The following is a 24,485-nucleotide window of genomic DNA, read 5'->3' as shown; positions in this document are numbered from 1 at the left end:
CCTTGTGGTCAAATGTATCGAAAGGGGCCGAGGGTCACTCAAGCCGCGTCTGTGCGGCTTTTCCTCTAGCTCCTCCATTTATTTTCTGTGTAATTGAAAATCAGTCAAGAAAGAAAGAAAGAAAGAAAGAGAGAAAAAGGAAGAGAGAAAGCAAGCTTGATCGAACTGGTTAACACTTCCAGATCTAGATCTTATAGTACACTTACAAAAATATCCAGGAAAGTGAAGCGAACGGGAAGCATTCCACCGCAGCTCGACTCGTAGAGTATGGCGCGTCCAGCTTTCTTTTCGCCCACCTTTACTTCCTTCTCACTTTGTCGGAGTGCACGTTTCGCGTTTGTTTTGTGCTCATTATCTCTAAACGTGGAGCCAAGTTCTTTTCTTTCCTTATCTATCTTTCTCTCGCTTCTCCTAGATGGTGCGCTTTCACTCTAGTACTTTTCTCCCCTCATTGGGAGCGTATTTCTCGCGAACTCTCTGCATTCCTGTGCGCGAGGTAGCGAAACCAGGCCTGCTGAACCACTGCACTGGTGCGAAGCCTATAATGCACCGAAACCATCATCATCGACGCCTAGCATGAACACGAACTTACAGCGTGCTATTACTCCCCGCACGTATTGTTCGGCAGCTGTCTCGGAACGGAAAATTTAGCGCCCTCCCACCTCCCCAATCCACATCGCAGTTTTTTTTGTTCTTCCTCCCGGCATCACGTCTAATACCCATCGAGGCTAAGACGTTTAGTCATTAGACTCAGAAGTATCTAAATATCGATTCCGAGTATCCCATGCTAGGTCACCTATAGAGTTGTACGACATTGTATGATTCGGGGCAACTCTAGAGCAGCCAGTTTCAGGGATCAAAGATAGCATCATAGCATCATCACGTACAGGTAAATTGTAGATCATTACAAAGCCGAAAGAAGAATCTTTCCGCCTCCGCATCAGTCTCTCTCTCTGAAGGATGCTCGCATTTGGCGGTGCCTCCAGGGAAACAATTATACATCACCACATTGGATCTACTTAACACAGACGAGGGACAATAACGACGCCCTCTGCAAAACTTGTAAGCAAGAAGGTACGCTAGACCATATAATATGGGAGTATGCTGGCTCCCCAAGGGCCAACGAAAACATTGACAGTAGAGAAGTCTGGGAGGACTTGCTCCAGAGGGAGGCTGAAGACGACCAGCGTCGAGCAATCCGCGTGGCCGTTGAGGCCGTGAAGACTCACCGTCCTCAACGCGCAGGGAATGCTTCGTCCTCCCCCACTGCCTTCGTGTAGGTTAAAAGTCTGGCTGCCCAGTTCGGTGGAATAATACAGTTTTCAATCAATCAATCAATCAATCAATCAATCAATCAATCAATCAATCAATCAATCAATCAATCAATCAATCAATCAGTGGAAATGCATCTCTCTTTCCTAAAGAAAAAAAGGAGAAAAGAGAATGAGAGATAAGGAGCTTATGCGGTGTATCATAAAAAACGCCTGGGTGCCCGTATGCTTGGGTAAGTTGGTGAAAGCAATTAAAGATCATACGAGGAGATTATGCCTCATGCGTGAGGATATTACACATTATTTAAAGCGATCAGGCACATGGAGCTTAGTTGTTGGCGCGCCACGTGAGACGAGGTGCGGTGCGTAGAGGCTATAATTGAATTTATCTTGGGAGGGGTGAAACGGAGAAGAAAATTTTCTGATCAGCAGTACATCATCTGGGTGTTCTTCTCTCTCTCTTGCTCGCTCCACAAGTGCCCTATCGAAAACTGTCTGCTCATCGTAACCGAATCGCTTTCTCGCTCTCATCTAGGTCACACGCGAGGGGTATCAGCGGTGTCAAAGAAAAGCGACAGCTGTGACAGGACGCTGTCACGAGAAGACAAGTGCGCCGTCAAACGTCGATCACGCAGCAAGTGCTCTCGGAGAGAGTCGGCGCGCAGTACGGCTTATTAGGAATCGTTCGCCCATGCGCGCGGACCCAGATAGAGGCTACATTTATCTTCTCCGAATTCTGCTCTTGACGCCCACAGAAAGGACCCCGCAGCGGACACCGTCTAAATAACACACGTGACCTCACGTAAAGGGACCGACAACTCGCATAACAAAACGCGGACGGCGACCAGCAGTGATTGTAGCATCTGTGATCTCGTCGCGCCAATAAATCAATGAAGTGGGTGAAGAAGACCGAAGCGAACGCCTCCATGTCAGCCACGTGTGCAAAGTTCAATCATTAGTACTCACCTTGCGCCCAGGTGGAAGACACAAGACGTGCGAGAGTAACGTGACGTTGGCGCCGAGCCAATGCGCGCTGTCTCCACCGAGGGAAGAGCCAGGACGACATTGTTCTCAGAACACAGCTAACCACTCCTAAGTAAATAGTCCACTTGAGATTACGATTGCAACGTGGTTTCATGTGTAGACACAGCTATTTCTACGATACATCCGTGGCTGCCAGCACCGCCTTGTGTCGGCATAACACAATCAGGTAGGCATTGGGGCGCCGTGAGCGTCATGTCGCTATTTCGCCTTCAGGATAACATTCAGGGGGACATTTAATAACTCCATCACCTCAAAAGGCCATTATCTTGAACGCAATCCATGCCAGTTCCAACGTTGACCGGCAAGCGAGGGATTTTGCTTTTTCCTACTAACGTTTTGAATGCACACAATCACCATCATAACCGGCACCACAAACTTATTCGATGCCCTTGCAGTATCTTTCTCAGATATGCTTCAGTCTGCACGCAGTGAAGGTTTTCAAATCTCGTCACAAGACTTCGTGTAGTCCAATCCCTCGAAACATATCATACAGGGCACCGTCAAGGAGTGAACAGAAAATTTTCGAAAGGTCAGATCCCAGTGTCGCAGCGTAACCCGCTAACACCACAGCCAAGCGTATCCTGCAAACGGTATCCTATTATTTGGAGGCGTCCTCTCGAACCACTACGATCAGGCCGGCACTTCTGGCTTTTCTCCAGCTGCACCGAGTCCCAATGTTTTGACATCATGCCGCGCCGATGGGCTTTCTTTCCACTGGTCTTACTCAAGCTCCTGAAACCAACACGGCGGCTCGCGTCCGCGTAGCAAGAAGCTCATACGAGCGCGTTTTCATCTGACAACCCTGTGGTCGGCTTATCCGTTGATGTCACCGTACGCTGCGCGATTTCCAACTTCTGGTTCCTTCGCGGTGCAGCTGTGCCTCGGTACACTGGAGCACCATCCCTCTAGTCCTCCTAGGACGGTCGGCTTCCTCGGAGGGACTACGACGATAATCGTGCGACGGCAGATCCGACGACGGCACTCGTATTCGCTTGCCTCTCGAAACGCACGAACGACAGCAGCAGCGAGAAGCACATGGCATCCCGAACCGTCGCAGCAGATCGGATCTTCGATTGCGTCTCGGCGTCTTCCGGTCCGGCGCGTAAGTGGCCAATAAGGAGGGAGGAGCGCGCCGATTTCAAAGGCATTCCGCGAATCCTGTTCTTATTCTCCGCTGCCGCCCATCCCGAGCACTCCTCGATGAGGACTGTCATGCCGGCTGCATTTGGTACGGGGAACGGAGTCGGGAAGCTACGTCGTTGGGAGGTCGGCTGCTAACGTTTGTTCCGATGCCAGGCTCCGCAGGTGTTGTTCGTCTGCTGTCGCGAGCATTTCTGCGGCGGCCGCCGCTGCCGCTGCCACTGCTGCTTCTGGTACCAGTGTTGCGTTGTGCTTGTGTAGAGAGAAAGGGGGGAGTGGGGGGTGGGGGGCAAGCTGGCTTTCGAAAAGAAAGCTCGCGAGCAGCTCCATCGGCGGCGGCTCCGGAAATAACTCGAGCCGAAGAATTAAGCACCCGAACCATCATGCAGTCCCGCTGCCTCCGGCGGCGGCAGCGGCGGCGGAGTGAGGCTCCAGCGGCTATTTGCGCCGGCCAGAGTCGGCCGTTTGGGGAGAGCCAACGGCGGTTGCAGGCCGCTGGCCAGTGTGGACGTTTACAAGTGCTGGCCGGCCGGCTAGCACGCGCGCAAGCGGGGCTCCTTGAAACAACGTTGTATGTAAGGCGGGCCGGGCCCGAGGGAACGCGATAAAACAGGCCTCCAGAGTGGCGGTGACCAGGCATCGCGCGGAACGGCTTCTGAGTCAACGATCGCGGGGATGCTGCAACCGCCCCCGCGCAAGCCTGGCGCAGCTTTTGTTCGCGCCGTGAACTCTGCGCATGCGCCGTCTTCTTTCGCGCACTTGATGCACGGCGTCTGGAGTTGTTTCCCCTCGGCCGTCTTCCGTCCTTTTTCCCGAGAACAGGAACAAAAATTCCTCAACGACGGTGCACCCGCTGGGATTGCTTAGCTCACGTCAGTCCAACTGAAGGAAGAAGCAACCTATGAGCCAAACAAGGATGGCAGGCTCAATGGACCTGACATGAGAGGCGCTACACTTCTGCGTCCCATTGTGCTTCAGCACATGTCTTTTAGCGGTTCCACTTAGTTTTCTAGCTCTAAGAATACAGAAAGGTATGGCAGTAGAACACGTTGTCGGGCTAGTTGGTTCATAGCTTTCAAAAGATGAAGCGCCAACAGAGACAGCACACTAAGACAGAACAATGACAGGACAAGCCGCTACTTGCGACTGTTTAGTGAGGTCAAAAGTGGCTGAATTTATAGCCATGGGGGGGGGGGGAGAGGGGAAGAAAAAAATATTTCTTTCTTAGTGTGCTGTCTCTGTTGGCGCTTCATCTTTAGTAAGAAGACAGAAAGCCACGGCAAACAGAGAGCATAAACATGCAGGGCGAGATTTTCGTTTTTCTTCCGATAGCAGGAACACGCACTTCAGAATGTGATCAACTAAGAAATGTTCGCTCGTGCATTAAAGCCAGTGGTCGCTGAACTACTCCGATACTTGCTGGCAAGCACGGTACAGTACTGAATATCGGCACTGGTTGTACCGTTATCCAGTATCACCCAGATATGCTGCTCAAATACGTCCAAGCACATTCTTATGTGAAGTGTTCTTTGCCTACCATTCCAGGATTTTGCCGTGTTCGGTCAACCGATGGAGTTCTCGTCGAGTAGATTCCTCCGCACTCTTAAAAAGAAAGAAGAAAAAAGAACGCATCCGGATTCGAGCCCTGGTCCCTCAGCAAAGCAGCCTCACGCTCTAGCAGATAGGCCACAATCTTTTCTTTTTTTTTTCTTTATTGCCGGTTTTGGCAAGACAAGACAGAGTGTAAAAAGCGTGTGCAGCTTGGACATGCTCACGTCGTTGTACGCTCAATGCGCGAAACTTTCATAGAAAGTTTGGCGAATACGGCCAAGCGTATAGGGCACCGCCTGAATTGGATTACAGTGCCCGATGGATTGGCTGTATTGAACAAATCTTAATTTAGTTGTGCGGCAAAGAGTGGTTGTCTCATTTTACCATCAGGCCACAACTGTTTTCTGTATTGTTGTTTAAGAACATGGGGATCACCTAAGCTTCGCCTTCAGTGGTGGAACGCGATAGAATTAAAAGATCCCTGACTGCTTCTCGTACACTGAGACACAATAGCACGTATAGTTCCGCCGTGCCAACGCGAATTAGCTCTTTCCGCTTATCGCCGCTCGTTAATTACGATGATGATCTCCACACAACGACGCACACCGACCACAGGACACTGGCCGAGAAGTGGGCATTACATATCGTGCCAATGCAAATCAGCTTCTCGAGATTATAGCTGTGTGTTGATGACGGTGGGAACACGATTTTCATACAATAGCACTTACCCGCAAGCAACAGGTGATTGGAATGTGAGCTGTGACATTGCATAGCATGGGGTGCACGGCTGCAGATACGCGCGCCAGTTTACGCCAAAGACTAAAGAATAGAATGAGCAAATCCATGGCGTTTCTTTACCCGCTTCACTAAAGGTTCGCTCCACGTGCATTCCCAAAATATGACTTGGATCTGTATTATATTTTTTTTTGTTCTTCATACACACTGTGTAGGTGAATGTACATCGCCAACACATAACACTGCTTTATTCACTTATGTTGTAGAGCATAAGCCTCTCTCTAACACGTACAGGCAGAAGCGAAATAATACGGGATCTGCCAGCGTGTGTCAAACTGCATTCTTGCGCCCTTTAACGAAGCGAGCGCCTTCTGTCGAACACAGGGTCACGGGCTGCATGAGGAGCGCCAGTTCGAGCTACAGCCGCTTGCACAGGTATGTTGTCCTTAAAAACTGTAGCAGTAACAGAAGTAGGAAAAAAAACTAACTGACGAAAACATTGAACGGTTACTAAACAGCGCGATTTCTTTACACGTGCGCGCCTACGATAACAATTGTAAGCATTTTTTTTTTCGGAAAGTATGCGGCTGAACAACGTAGTACATGCGAGAGTCAGCAAAAATATTCTCAGCAGAAATTGCCCATGCCTAAAAGCAATCGAATGGGTGGCCATTTATGCATACCCTCAACAAATGAATGAATGAATGAATGAATGAATTGTACTAGAAGAGAAACTTGGCCGAGTTGGTGGTGATTCACGTTTCGGAAGTTCTTTTCTTCTTTTCTTTCGTCTTTGTCTGTTTTGCGCTGTTAATTTCAGAAACATGAATGAATGAATGAGTCAATCAATCAATCAATCAATCAATCAATCAATCAATCAATCAATCAATCAATCAATGGACCGTTCAATCTTCGTTCACTCATTCCTCAAGCAAAATGTATAGCGCTGAGGAAATATGTATCACATCAACATTATTGTTTAGAGGAGGAGGGAGAGGGGGCAGCGTAATTTTCGTCAACTAAATAAGCTCGTAAAAGGGCTTCATTGCGCAGAACGCCAGAAGATGCGCTGCACCAGAGCCGTCACATATACGCCAAGTATGTGGAGAGGCGCTGCTAATTTCTGCAAGAAATGAATCACGCGAGAATGATCACGATGTTCCACATTTATGCCACGTACCAACGACAGGGGAAGACTAAGAATGGGCGGCAGATGACATCCTAAGAGAAATTCTTATTGAAAGAAAAGAAATGAAAGGAAGGACCGGAAAAACTACAATAATATGCGAGGGAGTCGTCAGTCGAAGTGGAAGAAAATTATGAAGGAGGTATTAATCAGGCAAAGAATAAAGTCAACGTTAATAAAGGAATTCGAGAACTAATATAATTGAGATGAATAGAATATTAGCGTGTTAATTATTTTCTTCCACTTCAAAATCGAACATCAGATATTTTTCTCCTTCTTTCCAGTCTCCTTCATTCCTTCCTTCTTTCTCTCCTTTTGTTCTCATTTATTTGTTCATTCCAGACCGTCAGTCAGTATCTACTGGCGTTTGTTCCTTTACGAGCCGAGCGTGCCAATTTAGGCGAATGAGAGCCAAATCCGCAAGTAGGGCGGTACGGTTGCCCCGGTGGCGCCATTGGAACCGGCGCCAGAGCGCGCAGCGCGGTCGTCGCCCGCCTCCTCCTCGAGCACGCGCAGGTATACGGGGCCGAGCACGGCAGTTGGAGAGCGCTTTTATGCGGACCACGCGGGGCACCGCGCCGTTGCCGCGGCGATGGGTCAATTATGCCGAGAGGCGCCCGAGCGCGTTGCGAGCTAGCAGCGCGCTGTTCCCGACATCAGGAAGAAGAAAAAGTCGAGGCTAACAAACACAGTCGGCCGCGCCGCTAAGCTGCACCCGGTGCGACGGGTCGTCACGCCTCAACGCAAGAGCGGCGCCACGCTGAAGGAACAAGGTATCGCCGGGGAGCGCGCGCCGTCGTGAAAGTGGCGCGTGTTACCTGGGCAGCAAGACGAGGAAACACAGCGCGACGCAGTACGGACGCGCAGCACGGGAAACCAAGCGTAGATAGCTGTTGGCTACGAAGATTGGAGCTGGCAGACGGCAGCTTCGCAGGAAAACGAACGCCGCGCTCGGATGCGACGACGAAAGAACGCGCGAAAGGAGGATGAGATGACTTGCAGTATCGCGTTTCATTACAAAGAGTTAGTGTAGCGCATAGGTATTGGTGTGGACACACTGGAATGCGCAGCCGGAGAAAAGAACGCGGTTGGCGACATGTTAAGACGATGCATTCAACGCTAAGGCACAACATTTATTCACTAGGGTTGAGGATTGGGCGAGCTGGTATTGCATTCCAGAACTGGTACAGCGCGACATACAGAGGAAGAAACAAGTCGAGCCGGCCAGATAAAGGAACAGAGCGCTGTTCCAGCTGGTTTATTAGCGAGTTGCACGAAATATATACCTACAAGAGAGCATCAGGACAAGTCGTCACAATACTTCACAAAACGTCACACCGATAGAAGGCTACACCATCATGGAACACAGCGCTGTGTTCCTTTATCTGGCCGGCTCGGCTTGTTTCTTCCTTTGTACGTTGCGCTGTACCAGTTCTGAAAAACAACATTTATTCTTTTTAGCTTATTTTTATTCTACATGTGAGGCTACAGGATACTATTAAGAATACTTATTTATTTATTTATTTATTTATTTATTTATTTATTTATTTATTTATTATTCTATTAACACATTAATTAATTAAGCAATCGTTGAAAAAGTCGCAGTTTCGCCAGGGAGGCAAAGCATCGATTCTGAATTTAAATTTGTCTAGAAAGCCTCGCTCCAGCCGATTTCAGGAAAGTTGTGGTCATCCTGTACATCCCTGGCTTATCGTACGGATTAAAAAAAAAAGGCAGGACAACGTGCGAATGTCAAAGTAGCGTTTTCCTCTCCAATCAAATTGCAATGTCCTTGCAGTCAAACCAGGCCTGGCCTACCTGAAAAGCCATTGTGCAATAAGAGGCACCTGAACAAGTTCGCTGATTGTGCTAAGGCAGTAGTGTACAACCTCCCATAAATATGTGGTAATAATTATGTGGGGCAAAGTCGAAGGTGCCTCGATGAGAGTGTAAAGGAACACTGCTATAACGTAAACGAAAAGCGGGGAGGGTTGCTCGATGCGCAATGCAAACACTGTAGGCATTCTGGTGTCAGTGCAAGTGACGATAGCCGTACTACGTGCGCTCCAGTATATCAAGACTGCTCCATCTTTGGGAGCATCAGGGGTCAGTTAACTATCGAAATTATTCAAGCCGAAAGGATTGATAGGTCAGGAGATAACTCCATTTTAAAACCGTCAATTGCCCTTTCATCGAAAGAGTTATGCAATCTGCTTAAAGGTAGGTGAGCCTTGCAAACTGCGCACTTGTGACGATTCCAGACGTTGCCTATATATGTGGTAGTCTTACTCGAAATAAACACTGTTGTATGTCAGTACCTGTGTGTACGACGTGTTTCTGTGTCCTCGCCCTTTCGTGTGCTACAAGCCTCACCATGTCATACCACGTTTTTATGAGCCTCAATGCCGCATATGCGAAAAACGGAAAAATTCCTTTTTCTATGCTCTTTTCATGAGTTAAGTAATATTGAAGACCTTTTTGTAACATTCTATTGTTGTTGGTTTTCTTTTGTTTAGGTTGTCAGAGAACTTCTACAGCATTTTGAACCAGGAATCTGTAGACTAATCCCGCGTTAGGGAAAAAGTTAAACTGGGCAGAAGCTGTCTTTCGTGGCCTATGAAGGTGATAAAATATAAAGCCAAAATACCTTCCTACAACAGCCCTGGTGCGATATATCTAATATCCAACCATGTCACAACCAGGCGTCGTCCTTCTTTCTTCCCCATCTTCGTACTTTTCGCAAAGTATGCTTCGTGCACGTACAACTATGCCTGTGGAGAAGCCAGCTTTAAAGCAGACGCAACATGACGCAAGAGGATCGTCTGATGCGTGGCTGAATAGACTCGATAACGCCATCCCTCCAGAGGGTTGCATGCATAATCCCATGGTCAAAGAAATGCAGTGCGTGGGCTCAATGTGAAGAACGACAAAATCTTGCACCCCATCGCTGAAGCACAGTAAAAGGTTCTCAAAAAGCACCTCAATTTATAAGCGGCCGTTATTAAGCCACCAACGTAAACAGGCTGAAATATCGCTTTTGTTTCTGAATAATTAAGCCGTGCTAATGTAGTAGGTTATTACTAAAGCCAAGGCTGTGTATGTAGCTTGCGCTAAAAGCAGCGTACGACAACTCATTTATGACTCAAGCCAGAAGAATAAAGACGAGGAACGAGGAGGAAGCAAGAAACGAATAAACAGCTTTCTTAAAAACACCGGAGCAGGGACGCTCTTCGAACGACAAGCAGCGTTAAGTGCAACACAATTAATTATGATAACTGAAGAGTGAGCTCAACCAAGCGGCTTCAAGTAGAGCAAAGCGCGAACACCAGGCGTGTGCTTCTTTCTTTTCTTTTGGGGGGTGGGCATGATGTACCAAACCACTTTCTATATTCGCCTCCTCAGCCCTACGCACCAGTCTTCAAAATTGTTTAATAATATTGTGTCTCGTCGGAACTCCACTGAGGGAAACTCGTGGCCTTATAAACGAGCAAAAAAGCCCGAACGCTTCAGCTGTAGCCAATTAAAAGAGGAGTGACAGGCGTCAGCTGGGCCTTTCATAGTAACGCAATATAAGGCAGCCTAGCTAACTTCATGACAAAGTGAGTCACTTGCGACGCTAGAAGACGCAGATACGCATGAAAAAAGAGAACAGTCGAAACATTGGTTCATTTAGAAAAAGGCCATATATTAGGCTTGAACGGACAAGTCGAACCATTTCTTTTTTCGTTTATATGAACATATACTCAAAAGGCAGTAACAGTTCTCAATAAATGTTCCTCTCTTCTTCTTTTTAATTTTCTCTCTCTCTCTCTCTCTCTTTCTATTTGCCCTCTTTTCAACCATTATATCTTCTACCGCAGTGCAGGGTAGCAAACCGGGAACTCGCCTTTGGTTAACCTCTCTCTCTCTTTATCTATCTATCTATCTATCTATCTATCTATCTATCTATCTATCTATCTATCTATCTATCTATCTATCTATCTATCTATCTAAAAAAAAGTTAGTGCCGATAGTCATCCTCCTTTTTGAACTAGGAATAACACTAGCTGTTTTGCTTCCTATGTGCCATGCGAAAAGTTTCACTACACCAGTGTGGCGGTAAAGCGACGAACCCAACGACGTGTTGAAGAATGCTTGGCCTTATAAATAATAGTTGTGCCATTTTAACTTTCGCTACAGATTAACGTGGGGATCAAACCAATTCTAACTAGAACAAAATTCGTCATCGTGATATACCGAACCTATTCGCAGGCACAAGTAGTGTGAATCTGCGCTGACCCGCAGTGGGTTTGACGTGGCGCTGCTAAGCACGAGGTCCCTTGTACCGCGCATTGAGCGCATCTTAAAGAACCCCAGGTGGTCGAAATTAATCCGGAGTTTCTCACTACGGCGTGCCTCATAATCATGTGGTGGTTTTGGCACGTAAAACCCCATAATTTAATTATGTGTTTTTTTTTATTGTCCGCTCATTTACCAAGTCGTCTCACAAACGAAGCACCTTGGGAAAACAATTTAAGCTTTCTAATATAACTTAACATGAGAGAAAATGAGGTCAGCCCAAGTAAATGCGGCAGATCGGCATACAGAATTACACAATTGAACGCACGAAAAGGAAATTACTAGGCGTTAGAACAAACTTATAGATATACTTGCGAAAAACAGCGCCTTTGTAGAAAAATTATATTGACATAATACAAAAGAGGAACGCATAGCGTGTTTCATATCACTGTGAGACTCCGGCCATGCGGAAGACGCCCAAGTGAGTTTCCTTTTCCGTGCGGCCCGAGTTGAAAAGCCCTGACTTTACATAACGACTCACGAGTTAACAACCAAAACCCTGGAGGCCCTCAAGGCAAGTAAACAAGGCCGCGCGTTCGCAAACAATTCGCGCAGCACGACGAAGGTCGCACGTCATGCGGCGCCGGGTTGTATTTACGTGAGTTAGTTGGCGCATGGCACACTAAGAAAAAGAAACGAACCTTGCTCACACGGCACAAAAGAGCAAAGAAACGACACAACGTGAGCGTGATGCTTTCTTTTCTTTTTTTTTTTTTTCTTAATGCGCGGTGCCTCCCAGGGACATGCCAATATCGGCCCGTTTGCTCATTAGCGACAAAACTAAAGGAAACGCGACAAGGCCAAGCACTTCTGCTAACGCTAAGCCCGCAAAAACGAGTCGGCAACCACCAAGGTCGAGGTTTCTCTTCCTTTATACTACAACTCTATCTTCGAAAGCCCTCGACCTTCCCTCGGGTTCCCGAAAGACGCGGAGACCCCACTGCGATATAGGGGAGGCTAAAGTGCCTGGCACTTTCGTTCCAGGGTCGGCGTCCGCTTCTCGCCGTGAACTTGGCCGCCCACTTAGCACAGCTCCCCTGCCGCGCGCATCGAGGCGTGTTCCGTGGTCGCGACGCCACTCAGCGCAGCTCAGCGTGCGACCGGCGGCGATCACCGCGAGCCCGCCAACGCCCCCAGCGTGGCCACCCGCTCGTGGTACACATACTCCTAAGAGAAGCGTGTTGCTCCGTGACACCGCCGCCGCCTTCGAGCCGAGGAAACCACCGGTTGGAGGGCTTGCTAGAAAGACTGTCGCTATACGCACTCGACACGGTCGGCCATGAAAAGTAAACGCCGGCGAACGGCGGCCTTTAGGGACCACGCCCCATTTCTAAGTGCCGTTATAAGTCGCGTGCAGGAACAGCGTGCGCTGTTCCTGTGTTTCCTGTGGCCACTCCGCGTGCTGCAAGAGCTGCGGCTGGGCAACGTTGCGGTCGCGCTCTTTCTCTCGCGAAGTTCGGGAAAGCAAGAGTCCTCGTCGCTGCGAAATATATATATATATATCGACACACTGGAGACAAAATAACAGAAATCGCGCTCTGTACAGCAAGCAGGCCGGTCTTTGCACGCGGTCGGTAGCCTCGCAACTTTTGAAAGAAAGCCAGCAAACAGTATACTAAGCGCATCGCGGCGGTTCCACAACCGTGCAAATGCAGTCCCTCTGCAAACTCTCCTATTCTTTTTTTTTTAGATTTGACGTCAACCTCTGACTTTTCTTTCGGTTGGCGGAGAAACGGGGAGTTGCAGAATTACGAGAATTTGTCGCATATACAAACATTTATTGTTCATTGTTCTTTCTTTCATTGTTCAGAACGAAATAATAAAAACAGGGCCTTTATTTTTCGTCACGAAGATCAGGGAGGCTGGGAGAGAAATCTGAAAAGCAGATTAACTAGCTCCGCCCTCCCGGAAACTCACTTTGGCAAATGTACAGCATACCGAGGTGCACATAATCAAGATCAAAAGGTGATGTGTAGAACAAATAAGACAAACAGCATTATCAACAGCATTAAAAAGCAAAAAAATAATATCAACATCAGCAGTGCAAAGCATTTTCATTGGAAAGCAACATTAAAGAATACAATGAAACAACTTCCATTGTGTAAAAAAAAGAAGAAAAAAAAAGCACTCATAACTACAAAATGCAGTGCTTAACTGCAACAGTTAAAGCAGAGTAACGTGTATCACATTTATGAAGAAACAAAGAAATTATGCTTAAATTGCATCAGATGCCCTTTAGCTGTGTTAAAATAGGATTTTAAACAAGCACATGGAATTTAATAAAGACGCCCAACTCCCGAAGCTTGGGTCTTAACATTGTGCCTCGTAATTGGGTCTACATAATTGTACCTTTCAAGTATCTGCGTGATGAACGAAATATTCGTAAATCCTCTCGTCCAAGTAGGCTAATTGAGCGAGAAAGTGCCCATTGTTATTTATTTTTAATCCGTGTGCTGTGGAAAGGCGATAAAAGTCTAGATAAGATATTTGTAAAATATCGCGCTAACGCCAAACTGGTGCTGAGGGATTATCGAAGCTACGTTGTATATGTGTCTTAGCATTTCTTTCTGAAGCAACTGTAGCATTCGTAAGTTCGTTAATGTAGTAGATCCCCATAAAAGATGACAGTAAGTTATATCGAAATAGAAAATCGAGTTATAAATAACTTTAACGTTCATGGGGAAAGTTCATTTGTTAAGGTAAGATAAGTTATCCCTATGATACTGGGTAGCTTTTGTGTAACATGCTTAACGTGGTTGTCCGAAGACATTGTTTCCGAAAATGCTACTCCAAGTATCCTAAATGTTTTAACTGATTCACTTATTGAACCTTTATATCTGAAAACTGTATCAGTGACAACGACCCTATATTTTGGCGGTAAAAGCACAGCTTTTGTTCTGGTAATAATAATTTTAGTGCATTGTAATCAGTCTACTTACTCAGTCGTATTAACGTTCTGTTTCCCTTATTGATAATCCCTGGTAACGATACGCCGAAGAAAAGCAAAGTTGTTTCGCCTGCGTAAGTTACAAATTTTGCGGATTTTTCAGTATGTACAACCTCATTTATACACACGTTAAAGAGAAATGGACCAAGAATACTGCCTTGTGGAACATCAGATAAAATTGGTTTCCCATCGGATGAGTGGCTATTTATATTTACAATGTGACGCCTATGACGTAAATAAGAGCGGAGAAGGGCCAGGACTTTGCTGCGAAATTCATACTTTTTCTAGTTTGTTTTAGCAAAAACTTACGATCAAGATAGTCGAAGGCTTTGGTAAAAGCTACATAGATCCCTAGAGCCAAGGCTCGTTTCTCAAAAGCATTCAAAGTGAACTCCTTCTTTTCTGACAGAGCGAGTTCTGTTGGGCGCTTTTTCCTGAAGCCACATTGTGCAGTGTGTATTATCTCATGCTTATTGCAAAAGCTAGATAACCTTGACAAAATTACTTTTTCCAAGCTTTTTGAAAATATTGGTAATGGCGACACTGACCTATAGTTCGCGATATTATTTTTTCTTATTTTCTATGCAACACGATTACCTTTGCGACTTGCACTTGTTTCGGAAGAACACCTTCTACTAAACAGTGATTGAAAATGTGCTTTAGGCAGAATGCCAAAATGTCTATAACCCACTTGACGGGTTTTATTTTAATACCACCTGCGTCGCGGTTAGTGTTGTTGAGCTCTAAAAAGACGGAAATATATCACCGTGTCATTGTTACAGCGTTTTGTCATTGCAATGTTCCAAGTAAAGCAGAACATTAGCGTTAGTTTCTCCAGTGTCGAAGTTGACAAAATAGTCACTGCATAAGCCCGCTGATCGTTTCCCAGTAGATTCTTCCTTATTCCGACTTGTTTTTTTTTTTTGTCAAAATACTCTCATGTGTTGAACCATTTAGCATGGTATTTAGTTTTTCTATGTTATACCTAGTCTTGACGCGGACGTAGAAAAGAGACCGCAGAAATAGTTATATTTTGGTCACCGGATTTCTTTCGACCGCAAAGAACAACTAAGACACTTTGGCAGTGGCACCAAAATAAAAGCGAAAGAAAATTGGCGCAGACGCAAAACTCGCTCCAGATCGAAAGTAAGCCATCGGTTACTTCCACGAGATACGCCACGCATCGCGCGGTAACCACCGTGAATGTGAATTATGAATATTTTCGGACATGCGTGTTGCACACGACTAACTCGCGTCCAAGGGCTTGGTATGGGAGATTGTAGTGGCACGGAACAATGATGAAAGAATACGGCAGGCCTGTTTCGCCGCTTAATTAACTATCCCCGAAGAAGGGAGGCGCCAAAGAGAACAGCGCCGGTAAAGCGGACAAGAAAACAACGCCCGATTCGTTGCTTCCTTTATGACCCCTTCGCTCTCAGCACCCTCGGGCGCCGCCACGGGCACTATAGGCAGCTTTCGCCATCTGGTGGCCAGCGACCACAGCTTAGGGAGCGAAGCAAGAAAGAGGCGGCTGTGCTCGGCGTAAGGCGTTTTAGTTGCAATTCTGTGGGCCGTGCTGTGGGGTATTTCACATTACGCGGTAGAGCGCAATGCTCACGGACGCGCAAAAAATAATGTGCTAATATTTTTTATGAACGCGTTGGAGTGGCGGCCTTTATCACGGGCTATTAACGGGATTTTTTTTTTCTTGCGTAGCAACCAATGTACGTTACTGCGGTAAATTCGTACGCCCAATAAAAGTTATACGGGGGTGTTTCACGACGCTGCTTCATTGCGCAGTAAGTCCGGAACTTGTTCGTACAGTAGCCGAAGATGGCGGCGACCATGAACCGCAAATAGGATCGTCTATTCACGCCGAATTTTTTTGGCTAACTCAACATGCATCTCCGGTTCTTTGCCTTTTTCCCCCTCACTTTCTAACTGTCTCTTCGCACCTTAAATTGATTTAAATGCGTTATTCATTCCTATTAGACGGACCCCTAGCACAGCACTTGGACGAGTTCTGGAGGGTCGCCGTGCATACTTACACACGCCCTACTTTCATTGAAAATAATAAACTTCTACTTCGAACTTTCAAACCCTTTTTCGGATTTGAAGCGCGCTGCCGGAAACAGTGCGTACTCCACTCTCGAAAGAGAGATATAATTCGGGAATGAATTAAGTTTCTGTGGTTTTAGGCGCCACAACCCAGCCTCGGAAACTACGCTGCTTCCGTGGCAGAGGTAATTGGCGCCATCCATCGGGAGGGCGGGAAAGCAACTCCGCTTCCCTTGCACGGCCCCTTAGATCGGCGCCTCCGGTGCGCGCCGATCCAAGACGCTTTGCCCTTTCGCCCCTCCTCTCAACTCCTCCCTCCTTGCCCTCCCAAGTAACTGCCTCACTTTATGCTGTCTTCGCGCGCGCCCGCCGGCCCGTCGCCAGCTTAGCCCGCTGCATGAAGTTTCATGTTTCGTTATGTGCTGTTATCGGGAAGCGTGCGCTGCTGTGCATTGACCGGCGGGGCCATTTTCATGGTCCTCGGTAGCTGTATGCTTGTGCGCCGCGATGTTTCACCTATTTCACGACTTGCACCGCTCGTGCATCGTGCAGTGGCACACGAAAACCTCAAAAACAAGTCCTGCAAGGTTCTTCCGGGGACCTATAAAGACAACAGGTGAGCGCGAAGACCCAAGGACATAAGAATACGCATGTACATGAACACGGCGATGTGCATGTGTGTGCTCCATGAGTATCCGGACGTCGTTGCGCCTTGACTGCTACACCTCCATCTTACCGGTAGAAAAAGCTGACAAATAGATATTCCTCCTCATTGTCACCTGCTCTATGACTTGTTTTCCTGTGGCAAGTCTCATTCTGCAACTTTACTAACTCGCCCAGCTTTCAATTCTGCCCTCAGTGCTTTTTCTGTGTGTAACCGTTCTACAAAGGTACTAACAGATGAAAAATTACCGTTCGTGTTTATGTATTACCTCAGTCATTGCCGATGGGAAATCCGCGTGAACAACCTTCATGTGTAGGCATGATACGCTTTCTTTTTCTGGAACGCATGAGCATTGCAAGAGTCCTATATGCAGATTTTTGCAGTTCGTGTTTATTACACAAAGGAGTGCCCGGTAGGTATGACTTAGTGCCTTAAGTGGCGTAATTTTACTGCTAAGCATTGCATTCGTGGTAAAAGAAAAGTCCTGTTGTTGGCTTATGTCAGCTGGTCTTTGACTGAAGAATAGGCCTTTCTGCGAATGTTTTGCACCTGCTGCTGCAAAAGCTGACTGCCTTCTGCTCCCACTTGCCACCGTTACTAAATTTGTGGCCAAGTGCAAAATAACGTGATAATGTGTATTTCTGTTTTTAGTGCAATGTTATTTTTTTCTTCCATGTCTGCTTTTTTCATTTTGTTCAGCAGTAATGAACATATGTCGTGCATTTCATATACTTTTGTGCAGGTATATAAGTAATTAATTTACAGTTTTCCTTGCGCCTTGTATATTTTAGGTATCTTGCGTGCCATTGTTTTTGCCGTTGCCAGTGAATTTTAGCATTCTTTAGTTGTCATGATTATGTCATATACGTGGTCCAGTTTCGTGCAATATCTAGTGCATGTATCAGAAGCCCGTCTATACTTTGGTTATGAATGCGTTATATAAAAATCTTGTATTTGTGTGTACATGAAACGGTCTTCGCGTTTTCTATCACTTATTTTTTTTTGTTATTTCACTGTCTGTGAACTTTTGTGTTTAGTACTCATGTATAAGTCATGCACCTTTCGCTTTTGTTCATTTTTTGAGCGTGTCTCACACCATGTAATTTTTTCGCAAACCATGTCAATAAAGCGAGACCAAAGACCCGTTGTGTTGCAAGTGCAATTTTTTTATGTCGCGGCACATGCTGGCATAATATAAGTATGGACAAGACTGCATGCGTGCCAACACATAGCCCACGGCGCACCACACGCCTGCTCGCAAATAATGCCAATGCGCGGTGTAACGCGCGCGCGCGCGATAGGAAAAAAAAAAAGCGAGAACACACCCCGTACAGGCAAAAACAAAAGAAAAGTAAGTGGCGCGCGCGGCATGGGGGAAAGGGAGTGGAGCGGGTCGGCATAATAAAGAAAGAAGAAAAAAAACGCTAGGAAAAGGAGGCGCCGCGCGGCTGCTGTTCCTGTTGCTATGACAACGTAAACAATCGTGTGGGCCGCCATTTTGCTAAAGCATCGCCCTCCTGTTAGGGCCGTAACTGAAGGGGACCTTGGCGCTAGCGTCGAAGGAGCGTCTGCTTCAAAACAGCCAATAGCAGTCATGCGTAGATTCAGCCCTGGGCTAGAACTACGATCTGGTTCACCGTAATGCGAGACTCGGGAATAATTTTGACCTGGGGTTCTTCAACCCGGTGCACGGTACCCGAGGCTTCCTGCACTTCGCCCCACGACGTAAGGCGGCCGGGCATCGAACCCGCGCCCTCGTGCTTATCGCAGCGCAACGCCACAACCACTACGCAAACGTGACGAGTAAAAAGGGCAAAAGGCAAAAAAAAAAGGTTTTTAACCGAAGGAGAGTGTGCTCGTTGGCTACCCTGCGCGGTAGTAATTGAAGTCACGGTGACACCAGTGAAGCGCGACCGTAATTACCGTGCGCGAAGTTACGAACTAGGAGCTGAAGTCACAAAAACTTAGCGTTCATAAAAGCTGCCGCTCATTAGGCCCGCCGCCTTCGCTAATAATATGACCGGCAGAACGATTAGTTGGCAGTTAATTGTTCTTACGAACAGATCTAGGGTAAGAACGTATGTGTGTGCATGTTGTGTGTGTGTGTGTGTGTGTGTGTGTGTGTGTGTGTGTGAGTGAGTGAGTGAGTGAGTGAGTGAGTGAGTGAGTGAGTGAGTGAGTGAGTGAGTGAGTGAGTGAGTGAGTGAGTGAGTGAGTGAGTGAGTGAGTGAGTGAGTGCGCGCGCGCGCGCGCGCGCCTGAGAGTTACGGACTACTTTGCTCTCTGCGCGCATTTGAGGGGCGAGAAAGGCGGTTATAATAACGTGCATTGGAAGTGATTCGCGCCTATAACAGTTAAGTAGACAGCTTCTTTTTTTAAAGCGAAGTTTTCTTTGCCTCTTCGACTTTCCCACAGCTGCAGTGCTGCTGCCGCTACTGCTGTGGCTGCTGCTGTAGCTGCTGCTATCTGGCACACCGCGTCGGGGTGTAGTTCAGAGCGTGTGTATACATTACAGGAGAGAGTCAGAAAGGAAAGGCGACGCGAGAAACTCGGTTGGACCCCACCACGTTGAATGCGCACAGTGTCCTTTGCAGCTCCGTTGCCGTCACCACATTAACCACTTGACAGGTGTAATTATTCATGACCGCCCTCATAAGCGTTGCAGAAACTGCAGGGCTGCCCTTTCTACGACAGAAAGCTGAGCTAGTTCGTAAGGATTCATTAGGCAAAAAAGAGGTGACGTGTGCAGACAGGACACAAGAGCAGAGAAGGGGACAACACGAACGCCGACTATCAACTATCAAGAGGACTTGATAGTCGGCGTTCTTGTTGTCCAGTTCTCTACTCTTGTGTCCTGTCTGCACGCCTCACCTCCTTATTGCATAATGCCTTTTCTACTAACCTGCGAGTCCATAGGGGACGTAAGTAGAACTCTAGAGAGGACGGAGGGGAAGAGGCAGTTCCCATGCAAGGGGAGGGGGAGGTGACGTGAGAAGGCAAGGAAAAGAGAGAGAGAAAAGCAAGGATAGAAAAGGCAGGGAGGTCAACCAGAAGAGCATCCGGTTTGCTACCCTACACTGGGGGTGGGGGAAGGGGGAATAGAAAGAGGAAAATGGTAGAAAGTGAGCACTGAGTGCGTGTGGGCGGGACACTATGCACAGGCACACTATAAACGGGCTCGTAAGCCGGTGCACTTCAAGTATTGCACTAATGCACGATTCGCTTTTCGTGCCAGTGACGGGTGTGGCCACGGTCCGAGTATCTTTGACTCGCTGAACGGTCTTAAGTCCAGTCGGTGTAAAGTTTCCCGCAGAGAGAGGCGTTGTACATCGTAGCGGGGCAGGTACACAATAAGTGCTCGATGGTCTCCTCGCACCCACAGGAATCGCACATCGGGCTCTCAGCCATTCCCAAACGTATGAGTATGAGTTCGTGAACGCTACTCCCAGCCACAAGCGGTGCAGCAAGGTTGCTTCACCGCGGGAAAGGCTAGATGGCAGTTGTAGCCGTAGCGTGGGGTCCAGTTTATATAATCGGCAATTGTAGGCACTTGAACTCCAGAGATCTTGCGACGTTTTGCGTGCATGTAGGCGAAGTTTCCTATCAGCGTCCGACCTCGCCAAAGGTATTGAACGCGTCTGGGTATCTTCGTGGGCAGACCGGGCAGCCTTGTCAGCTAGGTTGTTGCCGACGATGCCGCAGTGAGCAGGAATCCATTGAAATATGATGGTGTGCCCTCTTTCCAGAGCATGGTGGTGCACTTCCCTGATGTCAGATGTCATCTGCTCGTAAGTTCTGTGGCGTAATGCAGACTTGATGCTGTGAAGGGCTGCCTTAGAGTCACAAAATACGACCCATTTCTCTGTTGGCTCTTCGCTGACGTACATCAAAGCGGCATGGAGAGCTGCAAGCTCTGCCGATGTAGATGTAGCCGTATGCGACAATTTGAATTTAACCTTACTACTACTTAACCTTATTTAACCTTAACCCTACTACTATATGACATCAGTTGCCGGAAAACTGGATATGCTTAAGTTCAAGGTTAGGTTGAGTACAGTATAGTACGTTCCTGCTATTTCTGAAAAATAAACACCATGAAAATATGCCAAGCGGACAAATTACGCAGAGCGTGCAGAAGCAAAGCCGCAATAATTTAGGCGCACCGCATGGCCAAGGCGACACTACGGAAACGGTCAACCGTGAAATCAACGTTTCTGTGCCCGCCGCGGTAGCTATACGGCTAAGGCATTGCTAGAGGTGGCGTATTTCATCCCTACCACGGCAGCCAAACTTCGACGAAGGCGAAATACAAAACGAACGTACACTTAGATTTTGGGACACGTTAATCCGGAGTCCGCCAATTCGATTGTGGTTTTGGAACGTATATCCCCATAATCCAATGCAAGTTTAATACTTCTGCCACGATGCGATGTGTCATGTGAGGGAATGACAATGCTCAACCTTCTCAGAGGTTGTGAAATATCGCGCACAACAACGCCTCAAGCAAACACATCTCCCTGTGTGTTCTGTGCACTACGTAGGCAAGCAGCAGTAGTGCACGCACGGTAAGGTTTAACATCAACTCACCGCTCTCGTGTTAGACTAAACGTTGAAGCAATTAAGCTTTCGCTGTCAACATCAGCGATACTTATCGCCAATCAAAGCAACCACCACAGAAAGCTTCGCTTACATCGATTTCCACTTTTTTCGTACAAACGTACATCGATTCGTACATAGATTGGAACAAGTTTTTCTCGCTTATACTGCTGTGGGAGTACATAGGCCACTGCCAGACATTTACTAAGGTGACCGATACGGATAGTCTACCTCTCTTCTTTGCTTCTTTCTTTCGCTGTATAAAAGAAAATCAATGCCGAAGTATTCGTTATTGGTATTCGTCACAAGTACGGTAACCGCAATAAAAAACCGAAGTTCCCACAGCGACCGTACGATTAGCAAGTGATATCGAATGAAGGTTTATTGTAGGTATTACTGCACACCATATAGTGTTCATCATCGCTTCAGTAGGAAGGAAGGAAGGAAAACAAGAGAGGAAAGGCAGAGAGTGTAACTGGATTAAGTGTCAGGTTGGCTACTCTCTGCAGGGGGATGGGTTAAGGGCAGAAAAGATAAGAAAAGAAGAGAAGAATAAAAAACACAAAAAGAAAGGAAAGCAACAGTTCGTACATTCTATAGATTTTTCAATGAGTCCTGTTCCCTTTAAAAAGCACACTAGCGCTTTTAAAGCAGTTCGTGCCGACGTCGGCTGGGACCAGGGTCCCAGCGTGTTTGTCAAGCGTGGTGCTGAGGACATCGCATCGTGGGTAAAGTATTAAACTTGTATTGTATTATGGGCCTGTGCGTGCCAAAACCAGATTCGGGTTATGACGAACGCCGTAGTGGCGGAATCCGGATTAATTTTGACACCGCAGTGCACGGGCGTTTTCTACTTCGCCTCTGTCGAGATGCGGCTGCTGCGGTCGAGGTCCAATCCACGACCTGTAGCAATGCCATAGCCGCAGAGCTACCGCGGCAGGCACAGAAGTGTTGATTTGGCGGTTCACCGCTTCCGTAGTGTCTCCTGGACCCTGCGGTGCGCTTTAACTAATGCGGCTCTGCTGCGGCACGCCCTGCGTAGTTTGCGCGCTTGACATATTTGCAGGGTGTTTATGTTTCAGAAATAGCAGGACCGTACTGGTGCCGAATCTAGAACTTAAGCTTATCCGGTTTCCCCCGCAACCGCTGTCGCATAGTAGTAGGGTTACCTTGCCTTATCTCGTGACCTTACCCCCCCCCCCTACTGTTAGGAGAACTGCCTCTTCTCCTCCCTCTTCTCCACAGTTCTATCTACGTCCCCTCTGGACACGCACGCTAAGGCCCAACCAATGGCATGCGTCGGTAGGCTTCGGCACGCGCCGACAAGCGAACGCGTCACTTCGCGTCGGCAGGAGCAAAGAGGGAAGCAACCACTGGACACAAGCTCTGACGCGCGCTGACGCTCGCTCCTCGGCTGCGGCGCACTGTTGCTGGACTATTTTGTATTCATCCGTCAAAGTCCGGCCTATAACAGCCTGCTCTAAACTGAGCTTGAAACAATAGGTTAGTGATCTGTATGCTCTTTTAGATATAAAAGACAGGCGTGATTAAGGAATGTAAAGGCCTGTAGCAACGGTTTCTTTTTACCGTTGAAGTAACAATAGTGCACAAAATATCGACACGAGTGCTTGCTCTTGTGTCCTCGTCTGTCTACAAGATCGCTTTGCAATCGCCTGCACGACCATGCCATATCATATCAGAAGTTGCCGTACGATTTCATTTTTGCTGGCCCATTGCACAGCCAACTATGTAAGAATTGGGCATGCAAAGTATAATTGAAAAATCTGTATCAGGAATATTGTCACGTTGTAGTGATAGCGAAGAATGATGCAGAGACAAAACCGGGAGTTACAAATTTAAATCTTCATTGAGCGAACTCGTGCCCAGCAAGGCAAGTAACGCACAATCGCAACTGAAGCGGCAAGCAAAGTCGACGATCGCCGAAAAGCTGATCTGCGGATAAAGCGCAGCGGATTTCATATAACAGCCATCGAAAGTTCCAGCATATTCGATGGTGCCCGCGCGCATTCCAGAAACTACTAAACAATTCGTGTCGCGTATGCAATCAGATTATACAAGCTTCGTCGACCACAGACAACGGAACAACATTCGCGAAACTTCGGATACGTGCACGCACGTCCTGCACCGAGCGATGCCATTTAACTTTTGTTAGCCAGTGAACTACGGTCACCGGATACAGATAAAGAGGTGTGCGAGTCACTATAATTATGCATGTTGGTGTATGAAAGAAACATGAAAAAGTTGGTTTACCGAAGGGCCCGATTTTTATTAATCATATACGAATCCAACAAACAAAGATACCCTGGACAACACAGCGGAAATTGTACTTACTAATTGAATTAAAGAAATGATAAATGAATTGAAATTAAAGTGGATGGATAAACAACTTGCCACAGGTGGGGAACTATCCCATGTCTTCGCATTACGCGTGCGATACTTTACCAATTGAGCTACCGCCGGCGCCGTTTTCCCATCCGCTTTCTGGGGTTATTATGTGTTACTACTAGAACTAACCCTAGGAGTGCTAAGCCAGTGCCACCACTCACGAACCTTGGCGGCGGATGTGGAACATCCTTCCTGCCGCAAGCGTCACGATTACGTGATCTTTGGTGTGAATGTTTGTTATATGTTAAAATATGTTATATGTTTGTTAACGTTATATATATATATATATATATATATATATATATATATATATAACAGCTTATTCTTTTCAGCCTAATATGATGTTCTGAGTGAGAAAGTCATTCAATTTGTTCTCCGAGGCATGCAATAATTGCTGTGGCATAATATTCTATTGCACATCACTGGATATGGTAGCCAACCGTTATTAAACTCCAGAATAAATTAATAGCACAGTGCACATGACCAGGCACATAACATTTTATTGCACTTTCATAATTCATGCTTTCTTTTCATTGTCACACTATAACG

At 47.0% G+C, this 24,485-nt stretch overlaps 1 protein-coding gene across 6 annotated transcripts in view; it reads right to left on the bottom strand.

Annotated features, from left to right (window-relative positions):
• Positions 1 to 24,485, bottom strand: part of sei (potassium voltage-gated channel seizure) — a 318,213-nt gene that overhangs the window by 208,963 nt on the left and 84,765 nt on the right. Inside the window, exon 1 of one of the 6 annotated variants that reach the window (XM_075680317.1) lies at positions 2,238 to 3,613. The exons of 3 other annotated variants lie outside the window; for them this stretch is intronic. In XM_075680317.1, coding sequence (XP_075536432.1) covers positions 2,238 to 2,409 — 172 coding nt within the window. In that variant the 5' untranslated portion in view covers positions 2,410 to 3,613. Of the gene's footprint in view, positions 1 to 2,237; positions 3,614 to 24,485 lie in introns of those variants that run through there. 2 more of the 6 variants (XM_075680321.1, XM_075680319.1) reach the window with 2 other exon arrangements.

Source organism: Dermacentor variabilis, chromosome 2 (genome assembly GCF_050947875.1).
Source record: "Dermacentor variabilis isolate Ectoservices chromosome 2, ASM5094787v1, whole genome shotgun sequence".
NCBI lineage: Eukaryota > Metazoa > Arthropoda > Arachnida > Ixodida > Ixodidae > Dermacentor > Dermacentor variabilis.
This window is presented reverse-complemented; position numbering and strand designations above follow the sequence as displayed.